The 15813-nt window shown below is 39.9% G+C and overlaps 2 protein-coding genes across 3 annotated transcripts; both read left to right on the forward strand.

The window, feature by feature from the left end:
- Positions 1-101: 101 nt before the first annotated feature.
- On the forward strand, positions 102-11369 carry oxsr1a (oxidative stress responsive kinase 1a). The gene is made up of 17 exons (XM_051413429.1): positions 102-324; positions 993-1105; positions 2970-3078; positions 4052-4193; positions 4978-5033; positions 5258-5367; positions 5481-5582; positions 5910-6043; positions 6169-6217; positions 6320-6385; positions 6547-6669; positions 7349-7384; positions 7544-7693; positions 7904-8009; positions 8110-8178; positions 8584-8648; positions 8771-11369. Exons 1-17 carry the CDS (start codon positions 255-257, stop codon positions 8843-8845), a joined length of 1575 nt encoding a protein of 524 aa, XP_051269389.1. The 5' UTR covers positions 102-254; the 3' UTR covers positions 8846-11369.
- Positions 11370-11454: 85 nt separating this feature from the next.
- LOC127370889 (solute carrier family 22 member 13-like) lies at positions 11455-15710 on the forward strand. Of its 2 annotated transcripts, XM_051413364.1 has the most exons (10): positions 11455-11964; positions 12046-12149; positions 12228-12382; positions 12470-12638; positions 12832-12952; positions 13946-14040; positions 14127-14341; positions 14442-14550; positions 14632-14838; positions 15434-15710. In XM_051413364.1, the coding sequence occupies exons 1-10, from the start codon at positions 11590-11592 to the stop codon at positions 15507-15509; spliced, it is 1626 nt and encodes a 541-aa protein (XP_051269324.1). In that variant the 5' UTR covers positions 11455-11589; the 3' UTR covers positions 15510-15710. The 2 variants fall into 2 exon arrangements, with proteins under 2 accessions (XP_051269324.1, XP_051269334.1); XM_051413374.1 differs by lacking the exon at positions 15434-15710 and having other exon boundaries at positions 14144-14341; positions 14632-14777.
- The last annotated feature ends 103 nt before the right edge of the window (positions 15711-15813 follow it).

Here is a 15813-nt window from a genome sequence, read left to right on the forward strand (position 1 = left end):
ACAGACGTTTGGCAGAACTTGCCACACTCAAGATGGCGACATCTCTATGCCTCCTACTGAGCTCGTACGTAAAGCGTCGGTCGCGCGTAAACTTGTGTTGACAGGAGCGTCAGGAGCGTCAGGAGTTGTCAGCGGAACAGCGGCAGCCAGCATCACCGGAGACGAATGGAGTAACTAATCACAAAGATATTATTCCAGACAGCGTCTCTGTTGTTATTTAGAAACATTGTTTACACCGTTTAAACAACGACACGATGGCAGACGACCAGTCCTCTCAATCCTGGTCAATCGACAGGGATGACTACGAACTCAATGAGGTGATAGGTGAGTAGCTTAGTTTGCTAAAGTTAGCATCCTAGCCTCCCACAGTCTCCACAGCGGTGTCGGCAGCCAACTGCTATTAGCCAGCTAGCATTGCATGTCTGGAGCTAACAGAAGGCCAGTTACAACCCGTAGCTACATGGCAGGAAGGTTAACAGCTCTGCACAGTCCCCCCCACCCCTAGCTAGGCCAAACTGATTATCGGTTTCTGCTAGTTGGTGAGCTAATGTGAGATAGCTTCTTAGCACGTCAGCTCGAAGCTAAGCGGCTAGCTAAGAAGTTAGCCTACAGTGCGTGAAGATTCGTGAGTTGTTGGAGAGGGTGGTGCTCCCTTTGCTGAAGGTATGACACGGATTATACTGAGACATACTCATACTTTAGTCTAGGTAACGTGACTGATTATTCTGAACAAGGGAGTTTGTCTGCTGTGGTATTTAACTGCAGTTTTCTGTAATTCAGTTAAATTTGGATAGATAAATTATATTAATACTGTAAATGACCTTAGTCCCCAATCTAGGAAACTAGTTTCTGTTCAGATTTTGCACCTTCTCACATCGCTCTCAAAAGATTTAGTTGAGCAGTCATATTCTGACTGCTGTCTTCTAAAGTCAAAGGCTCTTCTGCTCCCACAGTGTGATGATGGTTTCACTCTTAATGTTATTTACCTCCAGGGAGCGGAGCCACTGCAGTTGTCCAGGCAGCATACTGCAAGCCGAGGAAGGAGAAGGTGGCTATCAAACGCATCAACCTGGAAAAGTGTCAAACTAGCATGGATGAGCTCCTGGTAGGAAACTGTCGCAATGTGTGGGCCAGTATCTGCAGTCCAGATGTTCTTTATGTGTGGGTTGGCGGGGTCAGATCAGTCAAGGCCTGATCAAAAGCTTGATACCACAACAACCACTGAGTACAAGAGCTGGGTGAAATCACTAAGACACATCATAAAGACAAGTTCAATGTGAATTAATAATGTAATGTTCCTGTGCAGTAATGTTTACCTTGATGAGCACTGAAATAATGTTTCCTTCACATTATTTTAGTTTTGAATGTTGCTGTTTTGCAAACACTCGACGAGATAAGCCTACACACACTGCACCACTGTTATGTAGCTCATTACCCCCTAGTTATCAGCCTTTCAGAAAGCCTGTTAATGGGTTAGAGATAAATGTGCAAAAGATAGTTAAACTATGGAACAACATAAAAAGAAAATCAGTCAATCTTTATGTATAAATATTTTGTGATCCCACCATGTGATTGGCTGACAAACTAAACTCTGGTGAACACTGTAGGTGCAGGCACTAAAATCTCTGTAATTTTATATTGCATTTACAGTATATGTTGTGATACAGTAGTTCAGGGTGTCTTGCAGCATTTTATAGTAGAGGAATCCCACCTCGCCTGAAATCCAGAGCAACTCCGCTAATGTGAGAAGAAATTATTACATTTTAATAAAATCAAAATTCAATTCCAATTACTTTGGGGGAAATAAATGTGCAAATGCTGTGTATTTAATGATGTCATATGATGTGAATGTGAGGGGACTGTTCAAATACTTATCTGTAACTGGATTCCAAATGAGCTGAGACACGTCAGGCTCTTTCTGACTCACCTCTGGAGGGGATTTATTCATCTGTCACACTGTGTTCGCTTTCTCGTAACTAATCTTCACAGCATGTCGCAATATCTGACTAAACGAAAACCTTACTCTTCCCAAGATAAACAGCCAAATCAGTCACAATCAGGTTCAATTGTGTGAGTGGAAAAAGCACACTAACAGCAGGCTGAGGTTTGTTTTCATAATCACCTGTTGGACACATTTTATCCAGTATAGTTTGAAATGAGTTGATAGGTAATTAATCACATTGATGCAAATGTCAAGTAATTAGCTTTTTGTTCCCCACACAGGTCTATTATAATCACAAATATTAAAGAGACTTTATTTTGTAGAATCGGTATAGAAAAATCTGCATTGGTTGTCTCTATCATCTCATGGTCTATATATATATTCCATTATCAGCCAGCTGTGCCCCACAGTTACAAATGTGCTTTGTTGTTTCACCTGTGCAGCAGAGGGAATAAAGGACGAGAAAATGAAACTTAAGGTAGAACGTCTGAGAGATGACTTAGCATCAATCATTTCAACCTCACCCCAGCAATATTATTGCCTTTCAAGGACTGTCAAATATCCACATTACAACATTTGCTATCTGATGTAAATATTTCATTACATTCCCCTATCTCCCAGGACTTCCACCTACCTACCCAGTCATTACATAATATATCAAGGTCCTGAATCCACCTTAATCTGCCATCTAGGTTAAAAATGTCTTGGCTTGGTGGCTCACTGGTGATGTAACCCAGGTTACTCCACTGTCTGCAGTCAGGCACAGCACACTACTGGTTTAAGACAGGTTGACAGTGGGGGAAGAGTGATAGCAGGGATTGGCTTGTCTAATTCAAACTGCTCTTCAGTTAGATTTTACAGACTTAAGTTTACATCAAAAGATCAAATCCTCCTTAAGACACAGTATGACTGAACTTCAGTTTGTCACGGAAACTGTAATATAAATATTTAGTTAGTGCTTTGCTTTGTACCGCAACATTTCTGCTCCCTGTATGACCTTGCGTCCTGTATTTTCTTCTCGGTGCAGAAAGAGATCCAGGCTATGAGCCAGTGCCACCACCCGAACATTGTGTCTTATTATACCTCCTTTGTGGTGAAGGATGAACTGTGGCTGGTGATGAAGCTGCTCAGTGGTGGTAAGTGCTTTAATGATTAAAGGAACATGGCTTTGGACTTGACTTTGCTAACTCTTATCTTCACCTTGACTTTGACTTGACTTTCTGTGTCAGACCTCCTTACTTTTCTTTGCCTGAATGTTTGGATTAAGCCACCAGGGTGTGGTTGTGGTGCTTGTTGCTGTCATTGACTTTATTCTTGGCAATTCTGGGTCACCATTTGTGTTTCTTACTCCCAGAGATAAAGTTGATGTAACAATGAGATCATTTCAGGTTTTCTGATTAATACTACAGCAATCACTCATTGAGCATCTACTCAAATACAACACCAAAGCCACTGGTGTATCTGTTTAGAATGCAGCCAAACAAATGGTTAACAGTAAGGCTGATATCAGTGGGATACAGTTACAAACAGTAATGCTAGATTACATGAATGAGTCTGTGTTTCTGGGAAAAAAGTGGGTGTAAAGCCAAGTTTCTCTGACTTGTGACATTTCCTTAGTTTGTTTAACAAAGCCAAAGTTGGTCACATGATATTTGTCAGTGTCAAATGAAAGCACACAAGAACACAGAAGCGTATTTCTCCCTACTATTATTATTTTACAGTATTTCTGAATGTTTGAGACATTTCTGAGCATTAACTTTTTGACCCTTTTACATCTACAAAGACCCTGATCCTTTTGAATTAGCAACTTTGACTTCTGTCTATGGATAGATTGCTAGCTGTGAGGGAATTGTCAAATAACAGACATCAGCATTAAAGCATTATTTTAGTATATATAAAGTAAGTTCAGGTGCACTCTTCCAGAGGTTTAGGAGGTCGGGGGCTGCTGTTGGTGCACTTTGCTGCTTCTCGAAAGGAGGACACAGCTGCAAGTTTTGTTTACTGTACAAACTGCTACCAGATAGACGCCACTCAGTACTACTTGCCAAACCGGAGTTCCATCCATGTACTGTCAGCATGTCTTGTGACAAGTCTCTGCCTCTCTCTCAGGCTCAGTGTTGGACATCATCAAACATATCATCTCTCGTGGCGAGCACAAGACCGGAGTGTTGGATGAGGCCAGCATCGCCTCCATCCTGAGAGAAGTCTTGGAGGGGCTCGAGTACCTTCACAAAAATGGGCAGATTCATCGGTGAGCTCCAATGATGTTAGGTTGCAGGGCAACGCCTTGTTAGCACTGTGTTAGTGCAGTTGTATGTTCCATCATACTCTCCTTTCTCAGCTATGGCACTGAGCCTTTCATCTCTGCATATGAGCGTGTGGTCTGAACCTCGCTCCTTCAATATTTAATACAGTGAAAATGCATAATTGAGGAGGTTTGTTTTACATAAAAGTTCCTTGCAGGAACACTGTGGACCACCACTGACAAAAAAGGCCTCTATATCCTCTGTGCCTTGCTGTAGGATGAGTGTAATTATTTCAAATGAACATGCTAAGGTCTCTGTTATGTCTCTAACAAACAGGTTTTCTTTAGTCAAATTATTTAAAAAAAGAAATTTTTTTTTAAAGTTATTTTGGAAGGTGGTTTATTTTTTTCCATTTTAAATGTATCTGATGGAGCAGTATAGTGTAGTGTGAGTGGACAGTTCATTCGGCAGCTGCTGATTGAGCTCAGATGCTGTGGTTAACTCACTTATATCTAATAAGGAGAGGGAAGGGGAGGGAGGGGGTTGAGGCCCAGTTAATCCACTCATATTCTTTCAGCATAGTTTGCACTCAGTCTGTGCAAACAGAAATCAGGTTGGATTAAATTGAGGTAGATCAAAGGTGCAGCTTTAACGTGTGCAAGAGTAAAGAGTGTTTGTTCATTTTCAGAGTCGGTATGTGTAGTCTAACCACTCCTCTGTTGGTGCATGACTGACTTGTGACAACGTAGTTGTTTATCATGCTTCAACCCTCCTTCTCTTCACACACAGGGATCTAAAAGCTGGAAATATTCTTCTTGGGGAAGATGGATCCGTGCAAATTGCTGGTACAATGTTTTTGTTTTATCTGCATCTGCAGTGGTTTTGTAATTTTCTTTCTGCATAGTTACAGTTTCACGTCCCTCTGATACATTATCTAGTTGAACAAACAAGGCCCACATTGTACTTTTTGATGGAGATTAGTTTGTCTTAATATTTAAGAAATTTAAGTAGCTTTTCTCTAATTCTTTTCTTTCTGTCACACATTGTGGATCACACACACACTCCCCAGACTTTGGTGTGAGTGCCTTTCTAGCAGCAGGAGGAGACATGACTAGGAACAAGGTTCGGAAGACATTTGTGGGGACGCCGTGCTGGATGGCCCCTGAGGTCATGGAGCAGGTGGGAGGCTCGTTTTGTAGATGGCATCTTTCTCTCCCTCTGTTTTCTCTCTGTAATGCCTCATAACTGATGAAAAGAAGACTTAAGCACTTGGTTCTGTTTTTAAACCGCAGGTCCGGGGCTATGACTTCAAAGCCGACATCTGGAGTTTTGGGATAACAGCCATTGAACTGGCCACTGGGGCTGCACCATATCACAAATACCCACCGATGAAGGTAACACGCGCACTTACTGCTACTTTGCTCAATGTCAGTATGGCAGCTCTGTCTCTTCATGGCACAAGCTACATCTGTCTACTTGAGTAACTCAATGTAATTTTCTAATTTCACCAGTCCACTTTAAATTAAGACAGTTATAAGTAATTCTATAGCCTGTTACACTAACTGGTGCAAATTATGGAAGTGCTGATGTAATATGAAGAAACATTTGGAGTCCATTTGTTTCTGCCCAGCCAGTCTGCACTGTGTAGCTTTAATAAGATTTTAATTAACAGTTGGTTTTATATCAGTTTACTGACAAAGCTGATCTTTGTGTGTCTGTAGGTGCTGATGCTGACTTTGCAGAATGACCCTCCTTGTCTGGAGACAGGCATCACAGACAAGGAAATGGTGAAGAAGTATGGCAAGTCCTTCAGGAAGATGCTCTCCCTGTGTTTACAGAAAGATCCAGAAAAAAGGTCAGTTAATCCCCAAATCCTTTTTTCCCCTCCTAATCCCAGATTAAATCTGTTTTTCTTTCCATTAGATTCCCCAGTTGTGTAATGAATATAATAAAGAGCCTTGTGTCTCTTTTCCTATTTAGGCCAACTGCAGCTGAGTTGCTGAAGCATAAATTCTTCACAAAAGCCAAAGTGAGCCTAACGTCACTATTATAAAGATAAACCGATATATTTGGTGTGTTTTTAAAGTAATCTTTATAGATCCTCTAAGAAATGTCTGTCTTTCTGTTACAGAACAACGAGTATTTGCAGGAGAAGCTCCTATATAAAGGTCCCACAATCACTGAGCGGTCAAAAAAGGTTTGACAGTCATTACGCTTTGTTGCCTAATACTGTTGTCTAATGCATGCTGGGATACGCCCCTTGCAACTCTGAAAAGGATGTACCAGAAAGAGGTGTGTGACGAATGAGTCAATATTAAGTGTTGCACCTTTTTGTTTGTTTTTCTATGCATTGTGTAGGTGCGTCGTGTGCCTGGCTCGAGCGGCCGTCTCCACAAGACGGAGGATGGTGGTTGGGAGTGGAGTGACGACGAGCTGGATGAGGAGAGTGAGGAAGGAAAAGCTGCTGTGGCAGCTCTGCGGGTGAGACTGTACACTGCACCCTTACTGCCAACAGATGGTGCTGTTGGACTGTTAGTCTGAACAAGGTTGAGTTCACTTTTGCTGAGGCCTCCTGCCTCAGTGTCAGTGTAGGTTGAGTTCAGGTTAATCAGGTAAATCAACTAAAATACACCAGATTACACAAATATATCTTGATCTTGATCATATTTCTGACTATAACCTCTGTGTTGCCACTGTTGACTGAAATGAATATTAACAAATATTTCAAATAGTGAACAGAAATGCCAGTTATTACAGAAAGTTTCATTGTGCAAGTTGATTGTGTATTTATAGTGACTCTCCCTGTTCAGGGACGTGGCATGGGCTCAGTTTGAGAAAGATTTGTGCCTAATTGCTGATTTGGGAAGGTTTAGTTCTTTCAGAGCAAAATACATAATTGTAGATAATCGGTTTTCTCAGGAACAGACAGCTGCTCAGATCACCTGTTTATTCTGTCCAATGTGTGTTCACACTCAATTTATGTCTTGGTGTGGGATTTTACTGTCTGTTATCTTAACTGTGATTTCAGTTAAGCCCTGTGTTTAAAGTCACCCTGTGTCAAATTCCTTTAATCTTACAATACATCATTCCATACATTGGGGGGAATAAAAGGAGAATTGCATGTTTTTAATCCTGACAATCTGTCATGTCCATTCTGCAGTCACCCAGAGTGAAGGACGGGTCCCAGAATTTGGAGGTGAGTCCATCTATAGTGGACATGACATGAACATCTTGATTTATTATAATGCCTTAACAGAGCAATCTGCATGACTGTCCTATGTGTGTCCTCTGTTTTTCCATTCTTGTAAAACTCTAAACACCTGCTGATTTTTATCTGCATATTCGTGTCTATTAGCTCTTTCCACCAGCCGATGGCTCCACAGGACATCTGCAGCCACCTGGCGCAGCACACGAGAGCCCTGCGAATGTGAGCCAGGCAGGAGAGGACGCTCCACTGCAGGCTCCCACTCAAACAGCGAGCCCTTTACATGCACCTACTGCTCAGGTAAACACATGCTTATATATCAGGGAGAGGGATCCGTCCTGTGTTGCTCCTCCTGAATAGAATAGAATAGAATTGACTTGAATCAAATCCGTAGTTTAGGGCCTAGATTATGAGAAACATAATGAACCAGAACCTCAGGCCTAGTGTTGAAAAAGCTGAAGTTATACACAGTTGCTGTGCGGTAATAACTCTACTGTTCTGCTGTTGCAGGACCCAGCTGCAGCCAATGCCAGTGTTCCCATCAGCCTCGTCCTGAGACTGAGGAATCCCAAGAAGGAACTCAATGACATCCGATTTGAGTTCATGTCTGGCAGAGGTTGGGACCCATCAGCTAGCTTTTTCTCTTTTGTCTCATTCTAAAAGAATCCAGCCTCAAGTCTAACTATTTGGTTTTTTTCTCGCCTGTCTGTTCACAGATTCTGCTGATGGAGTTTCTCAAGAGTTGGTCTCAGCAGGTCTAGTTGATGGGAGGGACTTAGTAATTGGTAAGTAAGCGATAGAGTTCTTTATGATGGGACGTAATCTCTGGTGCACAGATAGGTCAGTTCATTTGAAATAGGTAATCCATCCAGTAAACAAAATGCTTATGCAAATTAACAATTAATGCTATACTGAAATAATTATAAACAAGACAAAGTGTATTTAAGAATTCTAAAATATTTTGGAAAAAGATGTTAACTATATGTGCTTTATTGTAAATGTGCTAAAGTGTGGAAACCCATTGGTACATTATGACTCCAACACAGCAGGTTTATGTTTTTACTGTGAGCATGCAGTTCTAAAACCAGTTATTTCCTGCTACCGATCATGATGGAAAAGTCTTGACATCAGTTCTTAAATTAGCTGGTCATCTGACACGGACCTCTTACTTCCTTTTGTCTCCTGTCTAGTTGCTGCCAATTTGCAAAAAATTGTTGATGATCCTCACAGTAACAAAAATGTGACTTTTAAATTGGTAAGTACACAAAATAAATTTCTTCCACTGATGTATATATTTTACAGGTTTTATATGATTAGTTATTGTTATATATTTAAAGATGGCCAGTGCAGTTTATGATGTTGTTTTCTCTCTCCCAGGCGTCCGGCGTGGAGGAGTCTGAAATCCCTGATGATGTTAAACTCATTGGATTTGCGCAGCTCAGCATCAGTTAAGTCAAGTAAAGCCAGCAACAAAGGACAGAAACTAATGGTATTGCACAGCTGCATTGTAGTCAATTCCAAGAAACCACTACTGCCAAAGAGAGGAGGAAGAGGAAGATTATGAGGAAGAGGAAACGCGAGGCTGGCAGGAGTGTGACACTACTGCAGGATGCATGAGGACCACATTGAGAAGAGGCTCAGTTCATCACAGGAATCACACTTGAAACGTTTACAGTGCGCTTATACAGTAAATGGGAGAAGAGATGCAATCAACTATATCAACTCCTTATTTCTTTTTCTTTTTTTCTTCCTCTTCATACATAAGCACAATCCAAACCATCTCCTGCCAGTACTGGAAGTGATTGCCTTTTTTATTTTATTTCTTTTTTTAAAAATCAACTGTGCCACTAAACTCATGAGTGTCATGCCACCATTATATGGCACTTTATGCTACACTGAAATTGAAAAGTGTAAATTCAGCCTTAGTCAAACTATAGATTTTACCAGTGCTTTGGTGAAAAATTGAGTCTATTTGTGATTATTAGGTGTATTCTGTGTACACCTATACAAGAAATTTAAGCAAATCTCCCATAACAGATAACTTATAAACACACTGTAGCATAGTTTTAGTTTTGTAATTCTGTAAATTCAGATGGATTTTTACTTAAAATGTAAGAAAACTAGCAGATTCCTGTATAAGGCAGCCCAAGGCGTGTGGTGGTTTTGTCAAAACAGAACCAAAGAGTTTGATCTCTGACTGCACTGCTGAAACCATTCAAATCCACACAAATCAACTGCAACTCATCTGTCCCATAACTGCAGTTACAACACTTTGTCAGATGGTGATTTCTCGAGGTATTCAAAGACGGGATTATTTTCAGATTCTTGTTCTATGCAATAGGTATATTCTTTTCACCTTATGTGACCACTGGTTGCTGATAATATTTCTCTTTGGTTGAATAAAAGCACTTTTTGTGTTTGTACCTCACGGGGAGTTCATGAAGTCAGCCAGCCAGACAGGCAGCTTAAAGAACCCGCAGTGAGAACTTACATTTTCACAAGCAGTCAACAAAGTGAATGCCAACAGACAGACACGGGTCATTGCTGTCTTCTATGTACCCTTGTCAGAGCTAACTTAGCCTGTTTACCGTTACTGATCGAACAGCTGGGATGAATCCTGAATGCTGGCTATGGTTGTCGAACCTGGGGCTGCTTGTGTTACAGGCTGAGTGCTGATGGACTTCTGTGGAGAGGTGTGCACGCTCAAAAACTGAAAATGTTCTACCTAATTGAAATAAAGTTTCAAAGGGGCAGTTCATCCAAATTAAAAAATAACAAATAAATAGATTGTGTGGTATTTAGCCAGGCAGATAGTTTTGATTGAATTAGTTGGTTTTGAGGTGGTTTCTGCCTCCAGTAATGCAATGGAGGTAAATGGTCCACGCCTTTAACCCAGACTGAAATAAATACACTATTGTATGGGTTGCTTTAAAATCTTTAATATTTCGGGTGAAGTAACCCTTTAAACTTCTCCAGAGGCCAGTTAGTTTTAGTTTTCTTTGTCACTAGGCAAATTGTTTTGACAGTACTGTAGTCTGTTTGCTTTCTAAACACTCACCAACGAATCACTGTCATCACTCCCAGTGTAGCTGTATGGTTGTTTTGTACCCCGTGCAAAGGGCTGTGAAATAGCTCCTAGTTCAGGTACTGATGTAAATGGTGTATGTTAAGATGTTGTAAATGTACGTATGATGGCAACTCCATGCACTGTCACACAAACATCATCAGGTTTGTATGTAATGATGTCGATGCATTGACTTTAAGTGTACATGTCAGATAAAAGGAACATTTTACTTGTAAATATTAAGGCAAACAGATTGAGGCTCATCATATTCGTTAGTGTTTTATTTGTTTTGTAGTGTTTCCCACTGTTGGCCTTTGTCACAGCGTCACTAATCATGCACAAACTATTTGTTCAATTGGCACCTTATTGATCTGTTAACATGCATATTTCTGGAATTACATGGGACTTATAATCACACACAGTGCTTGGATGTCATGACATGCATTTTTTTTCTCACTGACACCTGTCCAAGGTTAATGGATCAAATGTCATTTTATTAAGACAGATGGCACCTCTCTCCCTGTGTGCGTGTGTATGTGTGAGATTTTGGTGATAAAATGATTGATCATCAAAGGCTCTGAGCTCAATGTCATTTAGATTTTCTAAATTTTTCCCTTTTATTGTTTACTCATTAAAAAAAAACATTCTGCCTCTTTATGGGGTCACTGAATGATTAGCATTAATTTAATAATTTGATTGGCAAGTACCTTTTTCTTTTTTTATTACAGATCATTACATATATTTTTAAAATATGATTTATTATAAAAATGTGTATGTCAACAAATACATAATTTGAAGTGGAATATTTGTGATAACATACAAAAGAGATTCCTTGACATATAGGTTACTGGAAAATGTCAACACATGCAGATGATTTTTAGTAGCTGAATAAAGTCACATGATGCAATTAAATGAGTGAGGACAATGTTGATGTTTTAAAGACCAGTTTTCATTATTATTTGCTTTAACAGGTCAGCCATTTCTAAACAAGGATTACATGTGGACCTGGAACATGTGCCCAACACACATTTAGTTACTGACTAAAGTCAGATGGTTAAACATTTATTTTGACCATCACCTGAAACTAAATAAGACTGCCTACCTGAGTTTATTTCACACATCTACTGTGGAAATGGTGGCTTTTGGAGAGATTCTGAAAACTGCTGGAGACTTTGGTTTCTTCCAGAAACTTCTCACTTTGGGGTTAGCCTTCCCAAATTTCATTATGCCTGTTTTCTTCTGTAGTTTTCTTTTTATCCAGTCAGATCCAGAGCGACACTGTAACACAGACTGGATCCTACAGGCTGACTCTAACCTGACCACAGATGAGCAGCTGAACCTGACTCTGCCCCGGGAGGACGATGGGACCTTCAGCAGGTGTCAGATGTTTGTCCCTGTGGACTGGGACATTGGTGCCATCAGGGAGTACGGACTCAATGAGACCACAGGGTGCCAGAATGGATGGGTGTACTATAACATGCTGTATGAAGCCACCATCGTCACTGATGTAAGCCGAGTAGGATGTGTGATCATCTTTGGTGTCACCTGTGCTGACTGTCCTACTGATTTCGATAGTGTTGTTTTTCAGTTTGATCTCGTCTGTGACAAGTCTAACATGGTTGAAGTTGTGCAGACTGTCTTCCTGGCTGGTTCACTCGCTGGTTCATTCATCTTTGGACCTATAGCTGAATCGTAAGTGACTTGAAAAGGTTGAAAAAGTCATGTGCTTCAAACCCTTCATGTGACGATCACTCACTCTCTAAACTTCAGGTACGGCCGCAGGAGAACCACCCAGTTACCAGTTGTCCTTTTGCTGATATTTCTCACAATTGCCGGCTTGTCTTCACATTTTTATGTTTACATGGTGTCACAGTTCATGGTTGGAGCAGCACTTGGAGGATACAGAATTAACTCCATTGTATTAGGTATGAATTCTATGTATCAAAGCAAGATTTCTTTGATTTATCCCAGAAATCTGCAGTGATTTAGGTGATTTAAATATGTGTTTGTAGCTACAGAGTGGACTGGGGTCACCAAAAGGTCCTTTGCCTCCTGTTTGAGCCAGGAGTTTGGAGCTGTTGGACAGTGTGCCATGGCTGGTCTGGTCTATTTTATTCGTGACTGGAGGATAGCACAGTATGTCACAGCAGGAATGCAGGCCGTTGTATGCTTGTACATATGGTATGTATTGTATATACGATTTTTATTTATTTATTCACAGTGCTGTATGTTTACATTAACACACTTGCTGGTCATATCTACCTGGCCAAATCCAGTTTAGTCACTTCACATCATGAAATAATGCAAAACCCAACTGGCAAACTAAAGACAGTTTGTGAGTGACTGACATTTGGATTGTGACTCATCTTTTCAGGTGGATTCCTGAATCTGCAAGGTGGTTGCTTGGGCAGGGAAGAACCGAAGAAGCGAAGAGGTTGATACGTAGAGTTGCAGCAATCAATAAAAAGAAAATCCCAGAGACTCTACTGGATGAGGTCAGATTCTGTTTTAATAACATTAGATCAAATTAGACTTTAATGATCCATTGAAGAACAGGACTTAACGCTAGTCTACAGGCAGTACTGAGGCACAGTGGTGCTTTGAGCTGAATGCCAACATCAACCTGCTAACATACTCACCATAAAAAAATGTTAGCGCGTTGATTTTTACCTGGTATAACATTTACCATGTTTACCATCTTAGTTTATCTTTTTAGTCCGCTAACATTTGCTAACTAGGCTGATGGAAAATGGCATTAGTTTAGAATGAATTTAGTCATAAACCAGAGTATTGGACAAATTAAAAATGTGTCACAAGATCAAACTTATTTCATGTGTGTGTAAAATTCCAAGGCATGCCAGTAGGATTTATAGTGAGTAAGCAGATTAGTGCTCATGCCCATTATCCCCCTCTTAATTTTAAAAGAAAGAGATTAAAAAGTTAAAATAGTTCACTAATAGATACAGATAAATATTATAATAATTTTTTATTATTATTATTATTATTATTATTATTATTATTATATATTATTATTATTATAATTATAATTAGTTATAAAAGTTCATTTATTTATTTTATCCGTATATGAATAAATGGTTGAAATATCCAAATATATTGGATTGGCCTAAATGTGAAATAGTTGGCTAAAGGTCATGGATACATGGCTTAAATGTGCAGCTTCTGCTTCACAAAGTGGTGGCAGAAATAAAATGGTTGATTGAATTGATTGTGTTAACTAACATCCAGTTTAAAATCAATTCAAGTGATCACATTCGGAACATGACGGGTGTCGATGAAGGGGTCCTTGAGTTCATCTGACTGATATCTGGGCTGTGGGGGCAAGACACGAATGGTTTTTGTAGATCTTAACCCTTCAGATTAAATCTAATGGCTGTCTAGTAATAGAGTTAGTCACTATCAACTGTAAAATTGCCACCAGCAGCCATGTTTGTCCTCTGTATTATAATAATAATACTCTTGCCCTTCAGGTAACTGGGGAGCGAGAAGTCCAAAGAGGAGGAATCAAAGCACTTTTTACCTCAACAGTCCTGATCAAATATTTCGTCATTATATCTTTTGCCTGGTGAGTTAAGCCCATTTCGAAAAGTAGTTTTTAATTTGATTTAATTAATAATTTTTGTATCATGTTTGCGTTTTTGTGGTTTGAAGGTTTTCATTAAATCTAGGCTACTTCTGCCTTGTTCTGAATGTGGGCAAGTTTGGTCTGAACATCTTCCTGGTTCAGTTCCTGTTTGGGATCTCGGAGATACCTGCACATCTCCTCTGTATCTGGGTTCTGGAGTTGACAGGGAGAAAAAAATCCCTGATATCGACCCTCCTGACTGGCGGTTTTGTTTGCCTCTTAACCCTGGCTTTCCCTCAAGGTGAATTTCCTGTCTGTCACATTCAGTATATGATCACGAATCCATCTGACCGTCACAAGTTTAATATACCGTACTTTGAACATTTTAATTTGAATTCCAGACAGTGCTGTGGTTATCACAGCCCTTGTAACCACTGGAAAGTTCTTTTTGAACTGGGCCGGGTCAATATGTTTGGTCTACATTCAGGAGTTGTTTCCCACCTCCGTCAGGTATGCAAAATAAAAGTATACAACATATATAATTATAGATATTCCACATATGCACTGAATGTATTTGAACTCCACTCTCAGGCAAACAGCTGTTGGCTTGGGCTCCATAGCCTTTAGAATAGCAAGCCTGCTGTCTCCGTTGCTCAACATGCTGGCCATATACCACTGGTCCATACCCATCATCGTCTTCAGCAGCCTTGTGGTGGTCAGCGGAGCTCTTGTCTTCCTCCTTCCTGAGACCTGCAGAAAAGAGCTTCCTGACTCAACTAATGAGGCTGAGGGCAACAGGTAAGCAGGCTGCATGATCTACTGAGGAACTGTGGCAACCAGGGAACAGTTACAGGCCAACCAGGGGCCTCCATCTGCGCTATTTATTTTCTTAGTTTATTTCTGTAGTAGATCAATGTCATGCCGGCTGTCTGCGGATTTACCCTGACCCAAATTGGTTCTAATGTGAAAACTTGTGAACAGCACAAATATTAGCTATAGCTATTAGAGCTAGATTTATTAGCTATAAAAGTGATTAAGGTGAACTGTAAATCTGATGATTTTAACTCATGTTCATATAACAACAACTTTAGGATACTTCTGGACACTCCAAAGGTTCAACATTTTGGGAAAAACACTAATTTGCTTTCTTGCCAAGAGTTATATAAGAAGATGGATACCACTCTAATGTCGGTCCATTATAAGCATTACATTAAAGCAACACTATGTAAGATTTTGTATTTGTAATTTTAATAATTTGTAATATTCTTTTATACTGAAACTACATGAACACACTATTATTGATTAAGATTTTTTTGTTTTACTGTAAGTCAAATAGATAATGGTTAAAGGTCAGAATTAAATAATCTAAATGTTGTGTTCCTTGTCATTATAGGAATATGACCACCAAGAAGACTGGAAGTGACTTTAAAATGGCTGAACACAACAGCAGCAAATCCACCAAACTCTAGTCTGAATACTGTATTTTTACACATTTCTGTTGTGGGTAACACAAACTATATTTTGTTGAGTAGAATATTTTAATTTGGACAGCCGAGTGCCTTCAATGTTGCTGAGTCACCCAGTGTGTTTGCTCATGTACTGTGTCTGACTCTGTTGTATGTCTTTACTGCTGTCATTGTTTCTGTGGGAAATATAAAACATTTATAGAGTGTAGGCTTCTGACTTGCTTGTGAAAAGGTCTAACAAATCTCTTGCAAAATATTTAAAGATATGAGTTGTGATCTCCAGCTGCCCTTTAACAACTTCTTATCA

The sequence above is a fragment of the Dicentrarchus labrax genome, unplaced genomic scaffold (genome assembly GCF_905237075.1).
Source record: "Dicentrarchus labrax unplaced genomic scaffold, dlabrax2021, whole genome shotgun sequence".
NCBI lineage: Eukaryota > Metazoa > Chordata > Actinopteri > Moronidae > Dicentrarchus > Dicentrarchus labrax.

What these genes read in the sequence shown, in the direction of transcription:
- oxsr1a (XM_051413429.1), top strand. Translation starts at nt 255, where the DNA reads ATGGCAGACGACCAGTCCTCTCAATCCTGGTCAATCGACAGGGATGAC. An exon ending in AATTCTTCACAAAAGCCAAA is followed by an intron (nt 6,218 to 6,319) that starts GTGAGCCTAACG and finishes TTTCTGTTACAG; the next exon opens with AACAACGAGTATTTGCAGGA. An exon ending in AAAATGTGACTTTTAAATTG is followed by an intron (nt 8,649 to 8,770) that starts GTAAGTACACAA and finishes TCTCTCTCCCAG; the next exon opens with GCGTCCGGCGTGGAGGAGTC.
- LOC127370889 (XM_051413364.1), top strand. Translation starts at nt 11,590, where the DNA reads ATGGTGGCTTTTGGAGAGATTCTGAAAACTGCTGGAGACTTTGGTTTC. An exon ending in GTTGTATGCTTGTACATATG is followed by an intron (nt 12,639 to 12,831) that starts GTATGTATTGTA and finishes TCATCTTTTCAG; the next exon opens with GTGGATTCCTGAATCTGCAA. An exon ending in AATGAGGCTGAGGGCAACAG is followed by an intron (nt 14,839 to 15,433) that starts GTAAGCAGGCTG and finishes TTGTCATTATAG; the next exon opens with GAATATGACCACCAAGAAGA.